General features: G+C 37.9%; 4 protein-coding genes across 5 annotated transcripts; 2 read left to right on the top strand and 2 right to left on the bottom strand.

The window, feature by feature from the left end:
• The first annotated feature begins 103 nt into the window (after window positions 1–103).
• On the top strand, window positions 104–4,511 carry LOC124409218. The gene is made up of 6 exons (XM_046886711.1): window positions 104–455; window positions 1,416–1,619; window positions 2,182–2,559; window positions 2,692–3,160; window positions 3,238–3,531; window positions 3,766–4,511. Exons 2-6 carry the CDS (start codon window positions 1,454–1,456, stop codon window positions 3,902–3,904), a joined length of 1,446 nt encoding a protein of 481 aa, XP_046742667.1. The 5' UTR covers window positions 104–455; window positions 1,416–1,453; the 3' UTR covers window positions 3,905–4,511.
• Window positions 4,512–6,791: 2,280 nt separating this feature from the next.
• LOC124409227 (CB1 cannabinoid receptor-interacting protein 1-like) lies at window positions 6,792–11,803 on the top strand. 2 transcript variants are annotated; one of them, XM_046886723.1, is made up of 3 exons: window positions 6,792–7,062; window positions 10,484–10,760; window positions 11,580–11,803. In XM_046886723.1, the coding sequence occupies exons 1-3, from the start codon at window positions 6,887–6,889 to the stop codon at window positions 11,616–11,618; spliced, it is 492 nt and encodes a 163-aa protein (XP_046742679.1). In that variant the 5' UTR covers window positions 6,792–6,886; the 3' UTR covers window positions 11,619–11,803. The 2 variants fall into 2 exon arrangements, with proteins under 2 accessions (XP_046742679.1, XP_046742678.1); XM_046886722.1 differs by having other exon boundaries at window positions 6,795–7,062; window positions 10,484–10,924.
• A 701-nt stretch (window positions 11,804–12,504) lies between these two features.
• Window positions 12,505–17,606, bottom strand: LOC124409216 (RNA polymerase II-associated protein 1). Its single transcript, XM_046886710.1, has 8 exons — window positions 17,071–17,606; window positions 16,326–16,911; window positions 15,670–16,174; window positions 15,261–15,430; window positions 15,033–15,192; window positions 14,678–14,957; window positions 14,479–14,585; window positions 12,505–14,383 (listed from the first exon to the last, which is right to left on the bottom strand). The coding sequence occupies exons 1-8, from the start codon at window positions 17,536–17,538 to the stop codon at window positions 13,015–13,017; spliced, it is 3,645 nt and encodes a 1,214-aa protein (XP_046742666.1). The 5' UTR covers window positions 17,539–17,606; the 3' UTR covers window positions 12,505–13,014.
• A 1,232-nt stretch (window positions 17,607–18,838) lies between these two features.
• LOC124409220 (excitatory amino acid transporter 3-like) lies at window positions 18,839–21,664 on the bottom strand. Its single transcript, XM_046886713.1, has 9 exons — window positions 21,400–21,664; window positions 21,093–21,270; window positions 20,780–20,822; window positions 20,283–20,322; window positions 20,020–20,203; window positions 19,682–19,915; window positions 19,357–19,548; window positions 19,141–19,275; window positions 18,839–19,011 (listed from the first exon to the last, which is right to left on the bottom strand). Exons 1-9 carry the CDS (start codon window positions 21,638–21,640, stop codon window positions 18,855–18,857), a joined length of 1,404 nt encoding a protein of 467 aa, XP_046742669.1. The 5' UTR covers window positions 21,641–21,664; the 3' UTR covers window positions 18,839–18,854.
• Between the last annotated feature and the right edge of the window lie 1,390 nt (window positions 21,665–23,054).

Raw genomic sequence — 23,054 nt, 5'->3', positions numbered from 1 at the left:
AGTTAATACAGATTCGAACCCTGATACACTAGCTTCGGGCTGTGACATTACCGGCACCAGGTAAGCTGATTTGCGAGTTTCCCGGGCACCAGATAGCAGTAGGTGTCATCATCCCCGGTTCCCGGGCATGAGCAATTCTCGGGGCTAATTCAGCTAGGTGGACGGTATCCAGGGTTGAAAACGTCCCGGGAGGCTGAGATGAGATGTGCCGGAGACACCCCCTGGGAAATTCTGCTTTTTGGTGATGAAAGAATGAAAACAGTGATTCGGTATTAATAATTCAACGCGCTATCAAATTATTTAACCATATATGTGGACCAATAACAAAGTATATCATATCAATCAAAATACATGACATATTATATTAACAATAAAAGTATATTTTGAAAGAAAAGAAACAGAGAGCAGAATAGTAAACAAAATTATTTTATCAATGTACATACGTACTACACGTGGTAAAGTATTAATTCCACATGCATTTTCTGTATAATTATACACTTAGGTAGATGTATTTGAATCGTTTAATGCTCGTTGAAATACAGGGTAAATTGTGTCGAGCTTTTACTTGGTAGTGTTTTTCAATTTTTAAATATCCACTCAAGTTGGCCAATGTATCGTTGATAAGTGTGTAGGATTTTTGTAAATCACGTACGTAGATGGAGTTGAATAATCAATTACATCATCAATGATTACAGGAATAAATTATTGATTACTGGTATAATAGATTAATTATATCTATGTAAAGTTTACGGCCCCGCAAAAAAAAAAATCATAATTCCATCGACACATCCATAATTTTTATTCTACATGTTGAAATATATTCTGATAGAACGAACTTCTGGAAGCTTTCCTTCTGGAATTGTGATTCATTTCTCGCATGTGTGTTTGCGAAATGCTTGACCAAAACGCATTTTAACCGTCTGCTGCGTACATTATACAGGCGTTATCATTTTTTAGGTATGAAAAACAGGAGAATAGATAGTAGATTACATAGCCCAAAGGACACGCGATGTCTGTAATTATAGACTAGCTTTAAAAATGTCATATATTTTGTTCCCAACCGTAAAACTACTACGCAGTCCATCGTATATGGATTATTGAAATCTTCAGTTCGTTGTCAATGGTTGAATTATGTCAATACTGATTTATATTGAATTTCAAATGGAAGTATACTCCCACTACGTAGCATTTGAGCCTGAGTTTGCAAATATCTAATTTGCAATGGTACAACATAAGAATGGCATCATCAATCGTAGCTTGGGTGCAAATTGAAAATGCTGATACTGATCCAAAGTGAGAGATAACCATGAGTGTATCACTTTCCAATCATTTGGGTAGTTAATATTAGAGTTCAATAGCATGAATACATCGAGAGAAAAATGCAACGATAATATAAAAAATTGGCATTTCTACAGTGGCGTGCCATGACAGATATGTGAACTGATGATAAAGGATGAAAATTGAAGAATGGAGTTGTTTGATTGGATTTCAAACGAGTCGATTAGTTTTTTTTGGGATCTGTATTCAGACGAGTTTTGGTAAGACGACCCAGGCCGAGCCTCTAGTGTCGCCTTCTGTAACACCTACATCCAGAGTTGGTCAAACAGCCTTCATTACAGGTAATTTAATCCCAATCACTTTTCATCATTTACTGTAAATTATCTCAGCCACTCTTCAGGTCCGCGAGGAACTACTTTGCCTTTTTCAATGTATATAGAACTCCCATTTCTCACTAATACTGACATAATCCTGATGACAATGCGTGTTCATGCGTATTGTAATAACGTCTCCTGGAGTTAATGCCCGATACTGATAAGTCTCGTAGCGCATTAACGTAAATCTACCGGGCGTATTAATTCTGATCAACATAGTTATCTAATTCGTAGTCTACCTGTTGAACCTTGTAATCTCGTCAGATCTGCACTCGAAATAAGCTCATTCAAGCCTACAACGCTTATTTGTATGAGATTCTTTATGATCGAGTGTATGGGAGAAATGAATTAGGTAATACAATTTTGCAAACGAAATCGTGATGGATTTTATTATATTTCAGCGGGAATTGAATTATCATATATTATTTTTCTGTGTTGCATGTGTATGATTTTTTTCGTGACACTACTAGGATAAAACAGTATCTGACGAACATGGTAAGATGAAATATAATTAATCAATCACCTATAGAATGGCGTTGGGTATCCGACGAACGGTTCAATACCGTTGGCACATGGAATCCCGGGCCACGACTCGATCACGTTTTCTTCTCGTACAAAGGGGACCAGTGGCTTTATGGCGGGCACATCAACGCCAAAAATTATTACGATCTCTGGCTTGCAAGCGGAAACGAACCTTGGACGAGAATACCTCTGCCTCCGGGCCTGATTCAAGCTGGAGCACCGAAAAAAGCTGCTCTCTGTGTCGTCGATGGGACCCTGGCACTGTATCCCCTCGCAGGAGATACCGTGTGGCTTTTAGACGTGAAAGATAACGTGTGGACGGCTTTTGTCTGCTTCGGGAGTTCTGTCATCGTGGCTAATGGAACTACAAAGAACTACTGTCCAGGTATTGGATGCTGTTATGTAATTGGCCCAGAGACGAGTCAAATCAACGTCGTTTCACATGTACTATTATTACTATAACTACATCGATAGGTATTACTCCCCTTCTAAATTTTGCTATTCTGTTTCCGTCCAGGTAACCCAGGTCGGAACGTGATATCGTGGTGCGACGCTCAGGAAGGACGCCTTTCCATCTATTCCGGAAACATGACGTGGTCTTTCAGTCTGTCTCCACCGCACTGGTTGAGTCACGTTATTTCCGAGCCCGATGCTCTGCGTTTGTCCCGATGTTCTCCGTCGTTGCAAGCGGGGCTGGCGGAAAGTGACAAGGCGGGTTTGTATCTGCTTTGCGCGGAGAACGATTTTGGAACCAGGAACGTGCTGAGGCTCAAGGTCAAGCAGAAGGGTGTCGAACTCGACGATTTGGGGAGCTTGGCTCTTATTCCCGGCAACGTGTCCAGCCTGGGAATGACAATTGCTCACTGCGACGAAATTGTCGCCCTCGTTCTTGCCCAGGAAGACAACCTTCCGGTTTGGGTGATTGACAACGAAACCGGATGTCTCGTGAAGACGGGAAACTCCTGGGTGGGATACGCGCTCAAGTGGTACGAGGCCTCCCATTTACTTACGTCCATGGATATCAAAATTTCAGCACCAATACAAACTTCATTCGTATTTCCAGGCTGCAGATATATTCGGCGGTTGATTACACGGTAACTTGTGCAGGAAATACGTACAAATTGAGAAACCCTCGAGTGCAACCCGAGTTACTGGCGGAATCTGGAAAGAAAACAAAGTATTGGCCAAATAGGAGGGGCAGTTTTCAGATGAGCTTGATAGAGCTGGGCGAACTCATAAAGGTCGATCAGGACGGCCTCCACCTCTACCATAATCGAACGGCAACCGAGGCCTTGGTGTTCTTTGCACTGAGCCTGCTAATGTTCCTAACTTTCGGAGTTGCATGGTTTTTCAAACGGTGAGTGTAGTGCCTCTTGACTTTGGTGCGCGTATAATCATTAATCAATTTATGAAGCCGACCGCGCAGTTTTCAGCCATAATCACGTAAATTATTCAACAGTGGAGCACGTATACACTGCACACACAGACACACACGTCAGTCTAAGCCTCGCTCAATATCTGACCTTCTAACAAGTTCCTTAACGTTCTTATTTTTCTCCTATCTACATATACGATTGTTTTCGCCCGGCAGGTGCGTGACCATGCCAACAGCTCCAAGAGGGTGGCCCGGAAGTTGGGGAAGGTCGGCAGGTTCGGTGGTTGCTGGCGATTGCACACCAACCGCACGCTATACCCCCATACCTCGTGGAGAAATTGGATTGATTACTTGACCGCAGTTCACAGGATCCGTGCTCAGATTTACCCGCATGCCTATATGTATACACCGTACAGCTTCAGTGTCGATATACGTATCACTCAATGGATTGTTCTAGTTTTTCTTCGTGAATATGGAGTAGATGTTGTACCTTTCCCAGTTCGACCATCGTGGAGTTTGATTGCTCTGAATGACCAGAAATACTACACTTCAGTTTTCACGGCCACTTTTTACTCGTACGCAGTTCTAGGCAATGCAGATACATATCACTATACATTATGTAAATATCGAAAATACACATAACGGCCTATTTCATACTGACTCAATACATTACGGAAATGAATTTGACATTCTTTTACTGGTTATATGCAAGGATGGAAATTTGAACAGAACCGAGTATTGTTCAACACTGCGATTTAATAAAATGATGAAAACACTCTGAAAATATTGCGTTCTAAACTTGTCTACGTCATATATTGAGAAAATAAAATCAGTTCCACGTATCGATATTGATTATTGCATCAAAAGTCCATCAATTTAGGTGCAACAGCGAAGTAGATGTAGCGATTACATATTGGACTGAAAATAAAGTTTTCCAAAACTTTCTTGGTCAGATACGTCAATCTCATTTATGCAGTTGCGTGCTAATGAAAAGCCTGGAGCTTCGGCAGTGAAAAATAGCGATCTGATATCGAAATAGGTAGGTATCACATTTATGTGTCTACAGATGCCTATGATATAAAAGCCCGTATGTATGGCTGTTGATGAAGATAAGATAAATATACGGTGACTGTGTCCAAGTCGCGGATTGGTATAAGGGTTTATTGGAAATCGATAAATATGCAATTTGCAAAACTTTTTTTACTGTACATCGGATTATGTCTTGCTGGAAGTACGTGAAGCGATTCAATAATAAATAGCGGATAAGATAGTCCGGAGGGAAACCGGTGGTACCATCGGTGGAAATACGACCTTCACTTTTATTATCTGAATTTATACACATAAGATTATTGCTCTAGTTTTTTAGCAGATTAGCAGTCACATGAGCTTTTATATGGCCCGTATATATTTTAGTAGAGTTAAAAGCGGCCAACGACGACACCCTCCAATTCCTTAACTGTATTCTTCCTTTCTCCGTGGTTTCGTGATAAGATTGCCTATTTAGTATTCAAATACCGGTCGCAATTTCATTCGAATACGACTGCTAAAGCGAATTTTCGTGATTACACCAGCGACGACAGTTGTATTACATAAATTTTCACAGAATTTCGCGAGGGAGTACAGCGCAGTTTCCATTTTCGCGCATAACTTGGGGATCAACTTTTAGGGTAGTTTTTACACCCTAAACGGCCGGATCAGTAGGTAAAAAAATATGTATCCAATATTTCTTCATTTACGACAACAAAGATAATAGTAAAAATCCTTGATGCATGTGTCAGATAATTTCCTTGTAAGAAATTGCAATCTGTAGTGAGTCTTATAAGCATCGATCTTAAAATTCAGCATATATCGAAGTCCGTCAGTCCCTGGCAAAACACTCCCTGGAAGTTCCTCGCCTCCAGCACGTCCTTTAAACAGCATCATCATTAGACCCGATGAGCTGGGTTCTTCGTTGAAGTTGGTGCTCGCAGAAATCACCCTGTATCTATACAGGTATAGTGGAAGCGTAGAAGAAGCCCCGAAGCGGCACTGGTGAGGACGTAACGTCAAATGGGTCTCATTATCAATTCAGTATTGTGACTGTAGCGTGCCAAGCATGTTACTTATATGGCCTGTATCGGTGCTTGTTGCCATTGTATTGATCTAGTTCTCTCTCTGAGGAGGTCTAGCGTGTATCGGGAAGCTGATGGACTAACTTGTTGCTGCGTGGCGGTCAATCCTGGTCTACCTCGGCTCAGATTCGTTGGATCAGGAGCAACTCCGATTTCAATCTTCACCAAACTACCCTCCATCCATTATTTGGTATATATTATCCTGAAAGATGATTATAATGTAACTGCAGAAATAGACGCGACCTTTTGGCACGCTATAATGCGGCACGTTATGAGAAGGGTGAATGTTGTGTGGGAGTTTTTGGAACACGCACCGCATGCGAAGGCCGAGTATTATAATACCTATGCTATGGTGGCGCGGATCCTCATCATCCGCAGGCGACGTGTAGTTCAGCTCCCTTTCCCGCACCAACAAATTACGGTTATTGCGAAGAAAATTGGTAAACAGTGAGGTTTATTTTCAGAATTTCATGCTTCAGAGGGTTTTCATACGACGTGGGAAGCGAGGACGCAAAACTAATAAGGCAGTGGAATCACGTCTTTACGTAACATCATTGTTCAAAACACGTCCGTATGTTATATACTCAAACCTTGGAAGGAATTTCATAGGTATCAAGTGATAATATCAACTCCCAAGAAAGAATTTTCCACATTACCACAATAGATCATCGGCGCCTTTGCAGGTATGAAGAAATACCGTCGAAATTTGGTACGTATATTGTGCGATCAGGCGCCACTTGGAAAAGTAAACGATCCGGCATTATTGGATCATTTTATTATCTAGTTTTTCTTTCAATATTTTTAGATAAATCTAAAAAGTTTTCGACAATGTACTGACTAATTATCTCAGCAAGCTTATACGTCTATCGAATAAGATCATGATTTCTTCACAATGACGACTGTTGGAAAGACTGCGGTAAATCTGCCAAGTGATTTTTTATCCAAAAATATAAATTGAAATTTTCACCCCAAGGGTGAAAATTATCGTATACATGCCGCTCCAAAGGCTTTCAAGGTCGACGATGAGTTGCGTGGAGTTCGTCCACGTTCGTCGTAAGTAACCGGAGCGTCGTGGGCCTTGGCACCAATGAGAGAGTCAGCAGGATCGAGGTTCGCACCCGACTAGAGAAACTACACCACGGGTCACTCAGTAAGCGTCGCGACGTCCGCGGCGTAGGGTGCATGTGTAACAATCGAGGGCTGACGAAGTGCTGAAATGGGGCCAGATGGGGGGTGGTGGACATTTTCGGGTGACATTGTCAATAAGAAGAGAACCCGGCGCCGGTCCAGTGTTTTGCAAAATGGAGACATCAGCGAGATTCCGCCAGTTGAAAACCGTCAAGCTGAGCTGTGAGGCGACCTACAGGCTAGACATCAGTTTCAAGCCACCGCAACTATTGCAGTGGGTAACAGCGTCATTCTCAAACTATTATTGTACACGGCCATTTCCTATGGTTCACCGCTTCGAGAGGATCTTCCCTCTGCATGCGACGTAAAGCGCATAAATTGCATAAGCTGCATAAATTTATGGTTTCATATAATAATAACTCGCTCGGCGAGCGTCGCTGGGTGTAAAACGGTCCAGTTAGCAATTATTTATACCTACGTCAGACTAGCTGAGATTTATTTTCACCGCAGTCGATTCCGTATAATTGATTGCCGTACAGTTTACATTATTTTTCCTTGTACTTACGATTTGTATACACGTTATACATTGTATACAGGCTACGAGCACGCTCCGGTGGCATGGGCGACAATCGACTTAAAATTAGGCTTCACCAGCAGCTGTATGCAGCCACTGTTTACCGGGTGATGGTCTATGTTCAAGGGAAAGAGATACCCGTCGCCGCCGGTTGACACGTGGTTTATTTTTTTAAAGCTTTTCCGCACGACTCCGCAGCGAGAGATATACAAGACTGTGTTTCCAGAGGCCAGCAGATTAATTCTCGGATTTTTCACTCTACCCCCAGTAGCGATATAATAGTAGTTTTTCGTTACGCAACAAGATGATTAAAAAATATGAAACCTCTACTCAACGTTGTAACATAGAAAAAAAAAAAAAAAAGTGAAAAGCTTATCACCGCATTCTAAAGTGACGGTTTCTACGGTTCTGCAGGCGATTACTAACTACATAATAGATTGCCTGTAGAAAATCGATAACCGTGGTTCTTTTCTATTCTCTATTCTGTTACTAGTTTCGTATATACATATAGTTTTCGTTTCTACACAGTGTGGCCTGATGGGAGACTCGGGTCAATCTTCGACATCGCGTAAGAGGCCGACTGTATACGGACCGTAACTACTCTGTCTGACATAGTAACCATTACTACTGCGTCTGATCAGAGTCTCCACAACTACTGTGTTGGTCGATTCTCCTTTTCTCCTTGCGTTTCTTATTTCTGTCGCTGTACACGTACGCTACTGGTACCGGTAACATATTTGCAAATGGTAAAATGCTGAATTATAGAAATGCGAAATGATTTCGAGGCCTTATTAGACTCAAATACCGTATTTCCTTAATGCATCTGTTGGTCTTCCGGCGAGCGGAAGGCGTTTCTGGAGTTCTCAATCAATCGATGACAATGAAGCACAGTTCGTGTTGTGTACATGTACCGTTTTACTTTAATGTTTGCATTACGCTGTCCCAATTCCAACCTTAATCTATACCGGTATAACGATCCGGGAGTTGTATTTGCAGCTGATTGCTAGAAAAGTTCAGAAGTTGATGGCGGGTTGATCGATTTTCGGGTAATTTGCACTCAAATACTTATACCCAATCGAATTTACAATTTCCTTGTACAGAATTTGTTAATAATCTCATCCGTAATATCATTTTATCCAATAAAACTCAGTTTGCATAATATAAATATACATAATATACGTGTAATAAGATTGTAAGGCAGGATTTTGTTTGATAATGGAATGACGCGCATAGCACGAAGCTATACGTGACATTATATGTACGCAATAGTATACGAAACAGCAAACGACATATGGATTGAACAACAAACTTGACAAAACATCCGTGTGGAAACCACCTGCTAATCCTAGCAAACAGATTTGCTATAAAGCTCATCGATAAATTTATTCATGGCATACCCCATCATTTTGTTAATGAACAGCTCATTGTGATGTTTTACAATTAAGCGAGTTCGATTGGCGTTAGATTAGATTTCAATCATCGTAGTTTGACTATGACTAAATAATACCCTACATTTTTACTATATAATACGCTACATTTTTGACGTGGTTCCAGCTTTTTAAAATGGATATAAAAAAAATGTAGAATTTCGTAACCAAACGCACAATAATACGGGTACCACTGGTTCTATTGTGATCTTGTTTAAAAAACAAAGTCTAAATAAAGCACTGCAAGCTAACAGTAAGTCGACCTGATATGTTGAATGACAGGATGTGAGCTATTCTCGGATAACAAATAAAACCAATGGTATCAACATTTACACACATACGTATAGTTGCGGTTATAAAAGTTATAATTATAGATAAGTATACCTTAGTTATTTAGAATGCGATCGTCCATTATATACCATAAAAATTTTCAACCTTACAGTTATTCAATGATACGCCTGCTTGTACCATCCCACAGGCTTGGAGGATTTGCACAAATATTTCGTCAGCACATTTTTATCCATTTATGGAAAACCCTTCTCCTATGGGATCAGCTCCGCGGGCTACCATTCCCTCGTCTCAGCAGTAAAATACTGCAACCATAATGTATCCTGTCCATTTTCGGCCGGAGTTAGAGATCAATAATATTACAGGTGTATAGAAGTACAGTATACACTCTGAACTTTCACCAGAAAATTTATTATCAAATAGAGCGAATATCGTCTGCTGAAAGTAATTAAGTAGTATAAAATATTCGAGCATGAGAAAAATAGCCAAGTTTTCAGTTTGGTTTCGATATGATTTGTGTGAAATTTACGTACCTTTGCAGATCACCTCTCTCACATCCCAGTTTTAGGAAAGGAAACAACATTCGCTCGTAAGATTTTCCACGCAAGACGCCCAAGTTTCCTTTTCAGGGGGTGTCCTGGTCGATTTCGACGTTGACATATATATTTCTGAATATCGAAGTCCACGTATCCCAACAGCGGAAAAGGGCTTAACAGCTCCATTCTATGCGTAATTTTGAATAAAAATACTTAAATACATATTCATTTGACGCAGAAATAGAGAAATGGTGGAAATTCTACGAATTCACTATTACGATTTTGTAGAATTCGTACGTGCCATTTGTTTATTTCTGCGTCGAATGAAAATGCAAATTTGTTTAAAATTGTGTATAGATTGGGACTGTTGAGCCTTTTTTCTCGGACGAGATACGTGGACTTTGATATTTTGTGATATACACGTCAACGTCGAAATCGACCAAGGCACCCCCTTAAATAGGCTGTCCTCGAATCGCGCAATTTTACCCTCCATATTGTATACGCGCCTTAGCCATACGAGCGCGAAAACTATAATAAAACGAAACGATGGCTGCGCGTATCCAATCAGCCTTTCAATCAGTATTTGTTTACTCAGGCTCAAATTACACTTTTCGTAAATATATTGAGGTACGCATTACACGTGTATACGCAACATTCTGTAAACAGTTTGTTGCAAAGAATTTTATAGTTCTTTCATCAATTAGTTCAAACAATATACAACGAGTGAACAATTTTCTTACGGCTTAGATTTTATAACTTTAATTAGGCCTTTTAATCCGCACAGTTTTGATGAAACTTTGTCATTAAAACTTTCTCGTGAGCGAATATTAGGTGGGAACAGAAGAAAATAACATGTTAAAAAAATTTCAGAACACTGACGATCGGTGGAAAGCAAATCGAAGCGGTGGAAAGAGCGAGAGATGGCACAGCGTGCGCTTACAGCGCTTATCACAATACCGAAGGGATCGTCGCCAGCAACAGAGGACACCGTGAGGAACTGCAAATTGCAATGAGAGTATTAGGATCCGGTTACCTGACGACATGCTTGCAGATAAAATACTACCGAGCTGATGATCAGAGCCATTGCGAGTGGGGCTCACGTCTTCATTGCATAGAATTGGATTGCTCCAGCGTTGAAGGAAGATTGGTAACGGTTGACAGGGAGACCTACAGAAAATTGGGCATCGATTCTTAGCATTCTGGGGAAAAATGGATTTCACGCAATTATGTATTGTCCGCTAAATTATTACCTTAAACTCGCGATTTAATTGCTCATATACGATTGCGGGCTGTGCTCTATTTATAAATTAGGTAAATCGTACAGATGAAATATATATAATTATTACAATACTTTACACGTATATCGTGTATATGTACAAATGAGGCATTTATACATTACATCACGTTATTTCAATTATTTTCACCTACCGTTGTAGCATAAATTGTTACTCAACTGTTTTAGTTTCAATTTCGTTTTGCTGAAAAAACTGCTGGATAAGTGCTAAAACTGATTGTATAGCCCAGATGAAATTGGAAGCGTGTCAATGCCGGTGAGATTGATTTTCTGTCAGTAGTTCGATGATTTGCTATGTCACATATTTTGGACACCTTTTTCGTAGCTGGGTAGTCAAATTCGCACCGAATATTCAAATCTGTAAAAGAATTACTTCTGCGTCAAAGAATCGAAAAACACACCTACCTTTTCACTTTCGATAATTCATTTAGAGTCATTCACTTGTAACAGGAAGATCAATACTTAGAGTGCTCTTAAATTTGCTTTGTAACTTTCAGACTTGTAACGAGAAAACATGCAACTCATCTATTTTGTACCATTAAGCGTAGATCATCAAAACGTTGGAAAAACAACCGTGAGCCGTAAAAGCGTGACGTAATATATGAATGGTCTCTGATGTAAGCCATTCTGATAATAAGCCACATGAAAATCGAATGAATTCTTATTTTTTAGTTAGCAAGAAATAAATGGGAGAGAGAGGAATTCCCCTAAGGATTTGCCAAGTTAACTACTAACTACAATGAAAATGTTACTCAAGATATGCCGACAAATTGACCTCGACATTGAATATACTGTACCGTTTACTTCTCACTCATTATTTTCAACATACACAATCTCAAAAGACTAATTCTAAGAAGCGAAATAATACCGTAACGCAATATATACATGAGTCGGTGTAAAAATGACCTCACGTACATACTCTATACATGTATATAAATATATATATATATATATATATATATTGGCGCAAAAATTTGAAGCTGGAATAGATATATATTCGATAAATCATAGATCTTAGACAAACATTTCTTCGTTGAGTGAAGTTTTATGCTTTCAAGTTTCAACCAATGCGGTGCTGCACTAAAAGTGTAATACAAGTTTGTCTCATTACTGAAAAATAGCACGCGTTCAGACTCGATCATATTGAACTTAGCAAACAGACATTACACGTATGTGTTGCGAATAAACGCTTGGAAACAGCACCTGCTAGATGCAGTCTGATACATTAAGCAAAGCAGGAGTAAATATTTATTTATGCATGTTTTTAATCGGAACCAACGTGCTTTAAAAATTACTTCGAATTAATTCTTGGAACCAAACTAAATTTGTATAATTAATATAATGCAGCGCGACGATGACACATTGGCACTCAGCTTTGTACAAAACTGTAAGGGGTTTCTGGAAAGAAGTGATGAAAATTGTATGGATCAGATGAAATTGATACCTAACATAATGACCGTTGATCTAGATGTGGAATAAATAATTATGATAGCCTGCACACAGCGATTATTACTAGAGGGGAAGAAAACTTCTTCGCGTATACTGAACATATCTTATACAACCACTAAATAACAGAAAGAATTTTTTCACACTGTAATTTCGAGGATCAGTAATGTGTACTTGCATAGGATCAGTATAGTCAATGAACAACGACCAACTAGTGCCTCTACGCTTACTATTGTTACTCAAATTTGTATGATCATTATTGTCTATTTAAACTAACGCATTTTACATTTACATATTATACAACAAATGGAGAATATAATGTACGTTGAAAATAATAATAATAATAATACTGTATAACACAAAATCCAGTACTTGTTTCTTGTATTTTCATCTTGAGTTCGAGAAATTGGGTAACAGGGGTGCAACGGAGCCAAGAGACTATCGAAGAGTATAACATATGTGATATTTTATTACACTATAATCTCAGTAAATGCGTTGTCAAACGTATTTAATCTTATCAAAAACAGCAAAATAAAAATTTGTAACATTTTGGATGGGATGACCCCAAATTAATATCAAAAATTATTTCATCCGTGTCACGTTTATTACGTTTACGTACATAGTACCGTTTGAAATTTATACTGAAGTAAACTTTCTTGATTTAAAATTCGGGTGGGACATAATTTAGCAGTTCTTTTTTCAAGTCGATGTTTCCAAGTTTTTCAACTCTTGGTTTCAATTTTATAGATATTTTACTGTTATCTTCTTTTAAATTCATTGCAGTGTGGTGTAATGCAACAGTGTACATAACTGGGCACCATTCTCTACGCACTACGCCCTTAGCCAGTGCTGTTAAGTAACATTCGATCAGCGAAGCATCTTCTTCGACTGGATATAAATATTCTTGTAAGGGCATTGCTAACATTTCTAATGGCGTTCTAAGTGAGCGTAAAGCTCCGGCATGTTCAGACCACAATAATTTTCTGTAATGTACATCATGCCGCTGTGCCAATGGTATCAATAAAGTCATTCCAAATCCTTCGTTTCCATAGGATGTTGCAGAAAAATGTTCGCACAAAGTGGTAAACATATCTGTGAAAGAACTCAGTCCTGGAACTTCGGTATTGAAATTTAACTCTTTATAATACCTTTTTACAAGGCATGATATAGTCCTTGTCAACAACGGTGAAACATTTTGATCCAAAAACAAAGTGTCACATAAATACGCAAGTAATAATCTACTGTATCGCACACTAGGTGATAAGTGTTTAACTAATTCGGGTAAAGTTAATTCTAGACTCAATATTATTGCAATAAGTCTACCATCATCTGCGCTACAATGATATGCGACATGTTTGTAGCCGCGATAGTCATAATAATTTCGACATTTTGCATATAAATCCACTAGTGGTAAGTACAGCCAGTCTTTTGGCAAAGCTGGTTGATCCCAGGAACCATTACACTTAATAAAATATTCATAGAGGCGAACCAAATTTTCAGGAAGATCTAGATTAACTTCTATAACGGTCTGAGTAAACTTCAACTTATCCAGATCGTTAACAAGTAAAGCTACTTGCAATTTCTCTCTGGACAAAGCAGTCCGCACCATTTCTCTCGCGTATAATGGAGCGTCCTCAGGTAAAGCTGATATCAATTTTATCGATAGTTTCCAAATACTTTCTCTCATTTCCGAATTCAATTCATCTCCTAACAAGGTTCCACAGCGAACGATTTCAGTTACTAAGGATAATTCCATTCGCGTATACCATGACCGTTCTAAACTCCAATCGATTGATTCAAGTTTATTTATATATTTCTTGAACTGCGGTTGATTTAGAATTGTTTGAATTTCAGCCTTACAGAGTGATTTTGAAAGTACGCTGAGTACCATTGCCAAAAAAGGTATGCAACTATTGTACGAGACTGCTGGCAACAGCTGACCTTCGTGCCCTAGGACTCCAAGATTAGGGAGAGACGATGGATCACGTTCCGTAATTTGCACAAGGCCGCTAAGTAGGTTTGAGCTGGAACTGAATATAATTTAATTACATATTGTACTTTGGACAGCATATTACAGTTTTCGAAGATTTTGATAAGGGGTAAGATAACTGCTTGTTATAGTTACCACAGTGTAGAGAAGATATTGGATCCTTGAGAAATCAGCAATGGTTTCATGAGGGCAATATCACCTGCTGACATTAGTGTGATTGCGACAAGTTTTGTGCTAGTCCACTAAAATTGTATGATAGGAGAATTATAATTCAATAAGTCTTGAATCGAGAATCAAATTCCAATTAGTATAACAATTTTTTAAAGAAATTTACTGTAGGTGATGTAACAGTTGCCAATTGCGTACTCCATTTAGAGAGCAGTGTCGAAAGGTGCGATCTTAAAGAAGGTTCGAATCCAGCAACAGTTATCAGTGCAGCTGCATGTTCACATGCCAATTCAGATGCCGATCCAATATCGTGGTTGCTGAGTAAATTTTGCAATTGGGATAATATTGTGAATTGAGCACCACCAACGCTTTCCAATCCCACACCACGGAGTAACAACATTTTCCAGAGTCGAAGACTTTCGATGCACAAGTTAATGCTATGCTTTCTGAAAATGCATAATTTACAGTTTAGATTACACTTTTTGCAGTCATCAAATGGTTTTGAATGTCATATATCTTACCCAGAGTGACCTGTAATATATGACAGTAGGGAATTTAAAACCTTGTAGAAGTACAGGTTTTCTGCGACCAATCTTCCTCCGTAACAAACAAGAATTCGGCAAAGACGAATAGCAGCTAATACGGGAACTCCATACACATCATTCACTGCATCCTCTGAAACTGCAGAAGAATGGGACACGAATGTCAAAAATCAATTTTTACAATGATGGTTCAATTTAAATAAATACCTAAACGATCAGTCGTCAGTGGGATAAAATGCTGTGTGATAGTAGCCAGTAGTTGTGGGGTACTAGCAATGCTTACAGCAGCTTCATGAGAATACCTTGCTAATCGAGCTAAAATTTCTAAGGCTGCTGTAACTCCAGGTGGTGGTGGTCGCATTTCACTTAGAATATATCTGAAAAGAAAAGAAAAACAAACTGCTCAGTTTCTATACTTAGCATGCATCCTCAGCATATTCATTCTCTTCATTCGTGAACTACTTTTAGTTCAATATATATATTTATTATCTGGACACGGTTAAATGGCGTTGAAAATGAACGAAATTCTATCATTTTAATCATCTCAGTTTTACATGCATGAAGACAGGAATGATGATAAGATTCGGCAAATGTTTAAAATATGTTGTACCATTACCTGATCCTGAGAATGATGTCTGATCTAAGTGCTGCAGCAACTGTGTCAAGCTGGGCTAACTCGTGATCTTGCAAATTACTTATATTTTTTACGTCAGTTGGCGGTACAGCAAGACAAGGCTCTTTGTAATCTCCAAGACCCATTAATCTGTCTAAGCATATTTCATCTGCCTCACTGAACAAGAACGACCTAAGTGCTTGCAAAGTTGCTGTGACAATAGCAACGGAAGAATCATCCAACGAAAATCTTAAAAGCAGAAAGATATTCCTCTCGTTCAGTGTAGGTAATGGTGGAGGTTGTAGAGCCTGGTCATACCATCCCTTACGGCTCTTTTCCATGATATTTCCCAAAGTATTCAGAGCCATACAACGTTGTTGTTGTGTTGAGGATCTACTCAACTGCAATAATTCTTGGAGAGAGTAACCTGGACGTTCAGGCTCTTCTCCATGGTGATGTAGACCTTTGTCCACTGTTAGATTTTCATCCGTAAATGGAAGCAACATCCCTGCAGCAGAATTACAAGAAAAAACTTGATTATTATTTAGATGATCATATTTTATGCAATGATTTTGTAAAAGGCACGATTACTGATGTTTCTAGTGGAATTTTGAAGGTTTTTGTATATGAATAAACCAAAGTATACAACATTTTTTTACCATTAAAGTCAAAACGTGCATTGTACGGTTCTTCTGGCTGGGTAGTATTTGATGTTGCCGGCATTTCTTCCATCCATTTCAACTTTTCTGATTCTATCGTGTCCATGTGAAGCCAGCCCTTCTCTTCCACTTGTTGAATAATTTCTGCTGATGGTTTTGGGATATTTCTATCATCTTCTTCACAAAAAACCTCTTCATGGTATTTACCTGCAGTTTCATATTGCTGGCCAGAAGAAGTTCCTGTTTCTGATTTAGATGGTATAACTTCCATTTCTCCTTGCATACTATCTACAATTTCTTTGTCTTGTAATTTTCTCTTTTTTCTATTTTTTATGTATTCTATTGTCATAGGGTCTAGTGTTGAGTACAATTTCATTTTTGATTTCATGATTTCTTCTTTTGTCATATTATTAAGCCTTTGCAGGTTGGCTGTATGAATTTCTGTTGACCATGGTCCTTCAACTAATACACTATTATCTGTACTTGATAAAGTTCGTAATTCTGCATTCAAAGGATTTACTGTGTTTGATGGTTGTATGGACTTGATAATTTGTTGTTGGAACAAACTCTCTCTGCTGTTTGGTACCTGTGGGTGGGAAAATTGTCAGTAAAAAAAAATTGTTTAACAACTTTTTTGATAACTTGATTGTCCGGTTAAGAAGATAATGATTGTATTGATTAATAATGAATAAAATTTGTCAAAATAATACTGTGCAGCGTAAAAGGATTTCATCTCCACACGTACCGTTTTCTCTGAAACAAAAACCTTCGGAAAACCCATTGCAGATGTGTTCGAAGGCAAGGTATCGCCAGATTCTGTTTGAGAAATCCTATCGTACTTCTTTTCTACGATATTTCCCAGAAGTATGTTAGACGGTAATGTTGTTGTACTTGACACCGATTCAACAGTCTTTTGTACAACATTGTCACGAATTACTGCTTCAGAAACTTGAGTGTTTAAAATATCTCTGTCTGACTGCGATGTCGTCTTTTGTTTACCTTGATATCTGTTTCGTCTGCATTCTGCAAAGACTGAGCCTTGCTTACGAACAGGATTTTCATGTGTCTGAATGACGGGTACTTTATTCTGTTGGCGAAGATTTATTACTTTGGCTGCTGCCTCGTGTTTGGACTTGAGAAATTCTTCTTGCATATGAAATAACTCCTCCTCTCCGTCACCGGGTTTTGGACGTTTCAAAGAAACGGGCTCCATCGCATATACTTATTATTGGCTTATTCATTCATTCATTGAAAAATTTGGCGACGAAATTGATTTTGGTAAATCAATAGTATTGTGTAAGCTTCTCAATGAGCCTTTAAGTTATTTTGGACACAATTAAAATGTTCCTACGTTGCGGCGTCGCAAGTAAACTCAAAATTATAGGTTAGTTTTGCAAATTCCACATGTAGGGAGATAATTCTGTCAACAGATGTGACAAACAGATTTATTCGGAAGTCACAGCCTAAATTACTGTTTATATCACTACTATCAATCAATCACAGATTACATACCTATGTGTATGTATCTCCTTGTCTCTGTCTAAACATCAATCTTTTGTTGACACTGTCAGTGTACCACTTAAAAACACTGTTGGCGTTTTCATCTGGTCAATGTCCTAGGTTGCAGCAGCCTGCACTGCATGACATGTAGAATAATAGACTTCTAAATCAGAATAAACGCCGAATTGAAACCTAAGCACGTGCACCGTTCAGTTTCTACACCATTCTAGTTTCTACATCTTCTACACGGAGTATCTACGTGAGAGCATAGTTCAGGGCCTACGGCGATTGACGGCGAGTGCTCATCAGAACCCACGCAGCCCAAGCTCCCGTTTTTAATATCGCCGATTCAACTCCAAACAACAACCGCAACCATACGTTCTTACACACAGGTCTTGCAATTGTGGGTTTCGACGTGGGCCTCGTCAAAGAGGATTAGGGGCCTCGTAATAAACGTGTCAAGCCGCTAGCATCGCTGCGATCGACGGATACATTACATTATCGAAAATGTAAATAAAACCAACATGTAGTACATACATCTGTCACACGCAGGTTGTAGGTTATGTTTATGTATCGCTCGATCGCAGCGCCACCTGGATTTTTCTTCAATAGTGGAGTCGCTGCTTCCTATTGAAATTCTGCATGAGTTGCAAGACCTGTGTGTAAGACCGTAAACAGCAATGACAGCGTCCTCTGATACGAATTAGCTTATTGCATTCAATCCATTCAATCTGTGGTCTCCTCCTACAAGTTGTCTGTGGTGGAGAAAACTGAAAAGCTTTGTGCACTGAAAATTGATAGAATTGAGTGCAAAACGATAGTCAACAATTAACAAACGTTCCGACCTCACGAGAAATAACTGAAAACTGAAACACTCATAAACACGCATAGGTACGACTGCCACCCTGATTACCAGTTTTAGCTTCAAGTTGACATTTGCAAAAGATCTAAAAATTTCCCATCTATTTCAACAAGCGATTTATTCCCAACTACTAGAGAGATAATTCATAACGCTATTTGTGATGATTTTTAATCTTTGGTATTTTTGTCTGCATCCTTAAAACCTAAGAGTGTAGATGCTGTATCCGTTAGATCCACATGATCCACAGTGTCCTTTGCATAGTGTGAGATAATTCCTGCACATAATGCATCTCCCACAATATTGATAGCTGTCCGGAAACGATCTCTGAAATTTCATATTTCAATTTTATTTCATAGAGAATTTTGATGATCTAGAACCTAAACTGAGTGAGTTTTAGCGTAGACTAGAAACAATTTTCCTAACAGATAATGGTACTATTGTAATGACAATTACACTAGACAATCGATAGCAATGATCAGCATCACATCCTCAGCTGGAACACCGATTGAATTTAATACCATCACTAGCATTACGTAGCCGCCGTTTGGTAGACCAGCTGCACCAATGCAGGATATTGTGCACGTTACACTAAGTGGAAAGCTTTTATTAGTAAAATACTGGAAAATCATAAGATGGTTGTAATTAGGCAATTAGAAATAAAGTCCGGACCTGATTGCTATTATTCTGGCTAGTGAAAAATTTAATCCTCTCAGTTGTATAATAAAGATAGCTCCAAGAGCTTCGTAAAGTGCAATTCCATCCATATTTATCGTAGCGCCAATCGGGACAACAAATCTGGACACTTTTTGATTAATCCCTATTCTGTCAAGGCATTGAATTGTAGTTGGCACAGTCGCAGTACTGGAACAATAAATCACAACTGAGCTTCAGAACCTTGGATCACGATTTATATGAACATGTTCACCACAGGTGAAGCGAAGGTGACATGTGCTGATCCAATATTTTATGTTCGTAACAGAAGAATTAAAAGTACCTCGATGAAGTTCCACATGCAGTAACAACGGCTGGTCCAATTTTTGAAATAATCTTGAATGGGGATTTTCTTGTACACGCGAAATAGATCAGTGGCAAAGTAACAAAGCCATGGAAAATTAGACCGATAAAGACTGTCATAACATAAATACCCAATCGAGCAATCATTACTTCAAAGTCTTCTATGCCCAGAATTTTTCCTGGGATCAGGAAAACCACTGCGATTGGCGCTATCCTGAAATATATTTGAAAAACTTATTGTACGCACTCATTCAAATACGTCCTCAATTTGAAACTCCAGCAGAATTTTTTTTACATTTTACTTTTTGTACAACTTACATTACTATCCAATTCATAATAATCATTGAGACCTCGGAAAGGGTTTGAAAAAAATCTAGCACTGGTTTCCCCTTTGACCCCATTTTTCCTAAAGCAAGTCCAAGTATCAAGCTGAAGGATACTAATCCCAGTACGTTGGTTCCATCTGTGTACTCACTCTCAATAACCCACTCAGAAATAGGCACTGTTTAACACATGTGTATACATGTTTTTGCTTAGATTTATACCATTTTTGTATATGCATTTAGAAAATTAATACGAACCTGCTGTATCATTCTCAGGTTCTTTCAAAACAGTGCGATACTGTAAAAAGAAATACATAATTATGGTGTAACTCATATATTTTTGCTCATTTAATAGAATTCTATAATGTATAAACTTCATTTTTTCATCTCCGTGGACCGACCTTGATTTTGTCAAATTTAAATACCTTTTTAGTCCTATATCATAAAACATTATCTGTTTTGATAATCATGAATACTGTGTGAAAGTAATGTAAGAAAAATAATCGTTGAAATAAATAAAAAAGTGGGACAGATCTCGACGGGGATGTAACGATATATTTGAGTAAACCAGTTACTTCATACTGACGTCAAGCGTGACGTTATATCTTTTTTATCCCAGTTTGTTCCATAAATGACTATTTCAAATCTTTGTGGGCAACTGAGATAAATCTTAAAGATCTGGTTTGAATCAAATTTTGATGGAAATTATTGTTAATTGTGTGATATTAACTGAAAAACAAAACAGAGCTTCTTACTTGTGCCAGACATGTTTTTATTAAATTGTCCGGGAATAAATTTCTGAAAAATAAAAATCACCACATTGTTATTGTTATTAATATTAATTATTACTTTTATGCCAATAACGTGAAGTTCTAGTCTCAGAATGTAATCAACATTTTTCGCAAATGAAATCACATGCAGTAAAGTGACTGTACCGATATATACATTGAAATCGAATTGATTAAAAATTGTATACAGGTGTGATTAACTCGGTCGTTGGAGTAATAAACACAAATTTCAGCTGAATAATATAAATAGCTTTTTTACCAAAATTTTTAGATTATTTACCGAAGTAGATCCAGTAAAGTATCTGTTGTGACAAAGTTCCTAGTAGATTCTGTAAATGTTTCATTCTTATCGTTTTGCCATTCACCAGGCCGTATAGTTTGCACAAGCACCAGACTTAGAACTATTCCCAATGTGGTAGTCACTGTATAGTAGTAAAGCGCATGGATTCCAATGCTTCCTATAATATAAAGGTATTTATTGACTTGACCAGAAATTTGTATGTAATCTTTATTAGGTCATGAAATATGAACCATGAATATTGATGGTAAAAATTTTCATTCGCAAATAAAATAAATATAAAAGTTACCTGAATTACTCAAATTGCAACTAGCACTAACAATGCTTGTTACAATTAATGGTAAAATTAAACAGTTCACCATTCTAAGAAATAACTCTCCAGGAAATTGGAAATACATAATTTCTCGTTCTGACCATGGTTGTCTGGTGAAATTTTTTAAACTCAATCCAATAGCCACACCTATTAAAATGCTGACCAAAGTTACGATTGTTAACCAATTTTTAGAAACACATGATTTCACGATCGTCATTTTTTTACTTCTATTTATTTTCAATGCACTTTGAAACTAATTTTTGTCGAGGTATTTTTTTTTTTTTTATATCACAACAATTATTAGCTAATATTGCACTTGTGCGACCATTGTACAATTGAAAGAATTGATTGGTTTTCAAAATAAATGGTCGAGGTTGATCAAACTTTGACTGCTTTGTAAAATATAACTTGTTCAACTATTCACTGTGCACAATAATATCACGAAACATAATCTAGTTAGGCCATAAATGCTTTGGCAAGGCTTTTTCAGTCACCGCTGACAATATCTTAATACTGCAAACAATACTATCGGCTTGAAGGTACACTGACTTCAAACACACAAAGCACCAACTTGTCTTACATCATTTACCCTTGCATAGGTAAATTCGTCACTCGACACTTTATTGTACTTGTAAACATGAAGTTTGTTGAAAACATGCTGAATTTATTTATTGTATTATATTCACAAGGTTGTAGAGGGGATTAAAATATTTGATATGTATGCTGGAAATTGACTATTTCGGGTTTCACTCTAGTCTTTACTTAATGAGTACTGACAGAGCACGACCTGATAATAAATGTCAAAATGGATGAGTGGTACGTACCACCTGGTGTACCTAATAATACCAATATTAAGCAATGTGATACATCGTTTAGTGAACAAATAAGACAGACAAATTACAGGTGGTGCAGAAAATTCATTTAGGAGGAAAAAATTTCCTTTCAAGTTTTTAACTATGAGAATATTTAGAGCAACAAAATATCAAATTAATCAATAACAAAATGCGTGTAGCGGTGTAGGTGCCAGAACCACCTGCAAGTGATTTTACATTGTTAGCTGCATTTTCTAACACTACAGCCTATGAAGCCTATGCAGCTTGAGTATTTATGAAGCTGTATTTTTTTAAAGATATCTGAGGATCTCATGGTTGTATGTTAGCCATTCAGTGTAATTACTCCAATTCTAAGTATTCTTCAATACATCAACAGTTAAAAAAAAATGAAACGAAAATTGAAGTGAAATGCAATATCAACTTGTGTGAAAAAATACATTTTCAATATTTTGATCTTCCCCACAAACCTGCAGTTTCGTTCCAATTGAAGTTAAACACCGCAAGATACTTCCTTGTTAGCATAGAAGCTTGGTACTTCAAATCTGCGTGATGAGTTTTATTAGGTATTATGCGTAGGAGTCACAATTGAACAAGTGCCCCAATCTCAATCGAACGTGTCCTTTCTTTTTACCACAATTGAGTCATGGTATTTTTTCACACAGGAGTTACCGTACCAAATACGAATTCGATAATTAAATAGTACAAAAAAAAAATCTTAGTGAATCATCCATTCAATTTATTAATAGATAATTCATTTACTTATTGTTTATCATCAATTAATTGTTGAATAGATCGAAC

This window comes from Diprion similis, chromosome 8, assembly GCF_021155765.1.
Source record: "Diprion similis isolate iyDipSimi1 chromosome 8, iyDipSimi1.1, whole genome shotgun sequence".
Taxonomy (NCBI): domain Eukaryota; kingdom Metazoa; phylum Arthropoda; class Insecta; order Hymenoptera; family Diprionidae; genus Diprion; species Diprion similis.
The sequence above is the reverse complement of the archived record's forward strand: the minus strand, read 5'-3'. Positions and strand labels throughout refer to the sequence as shown.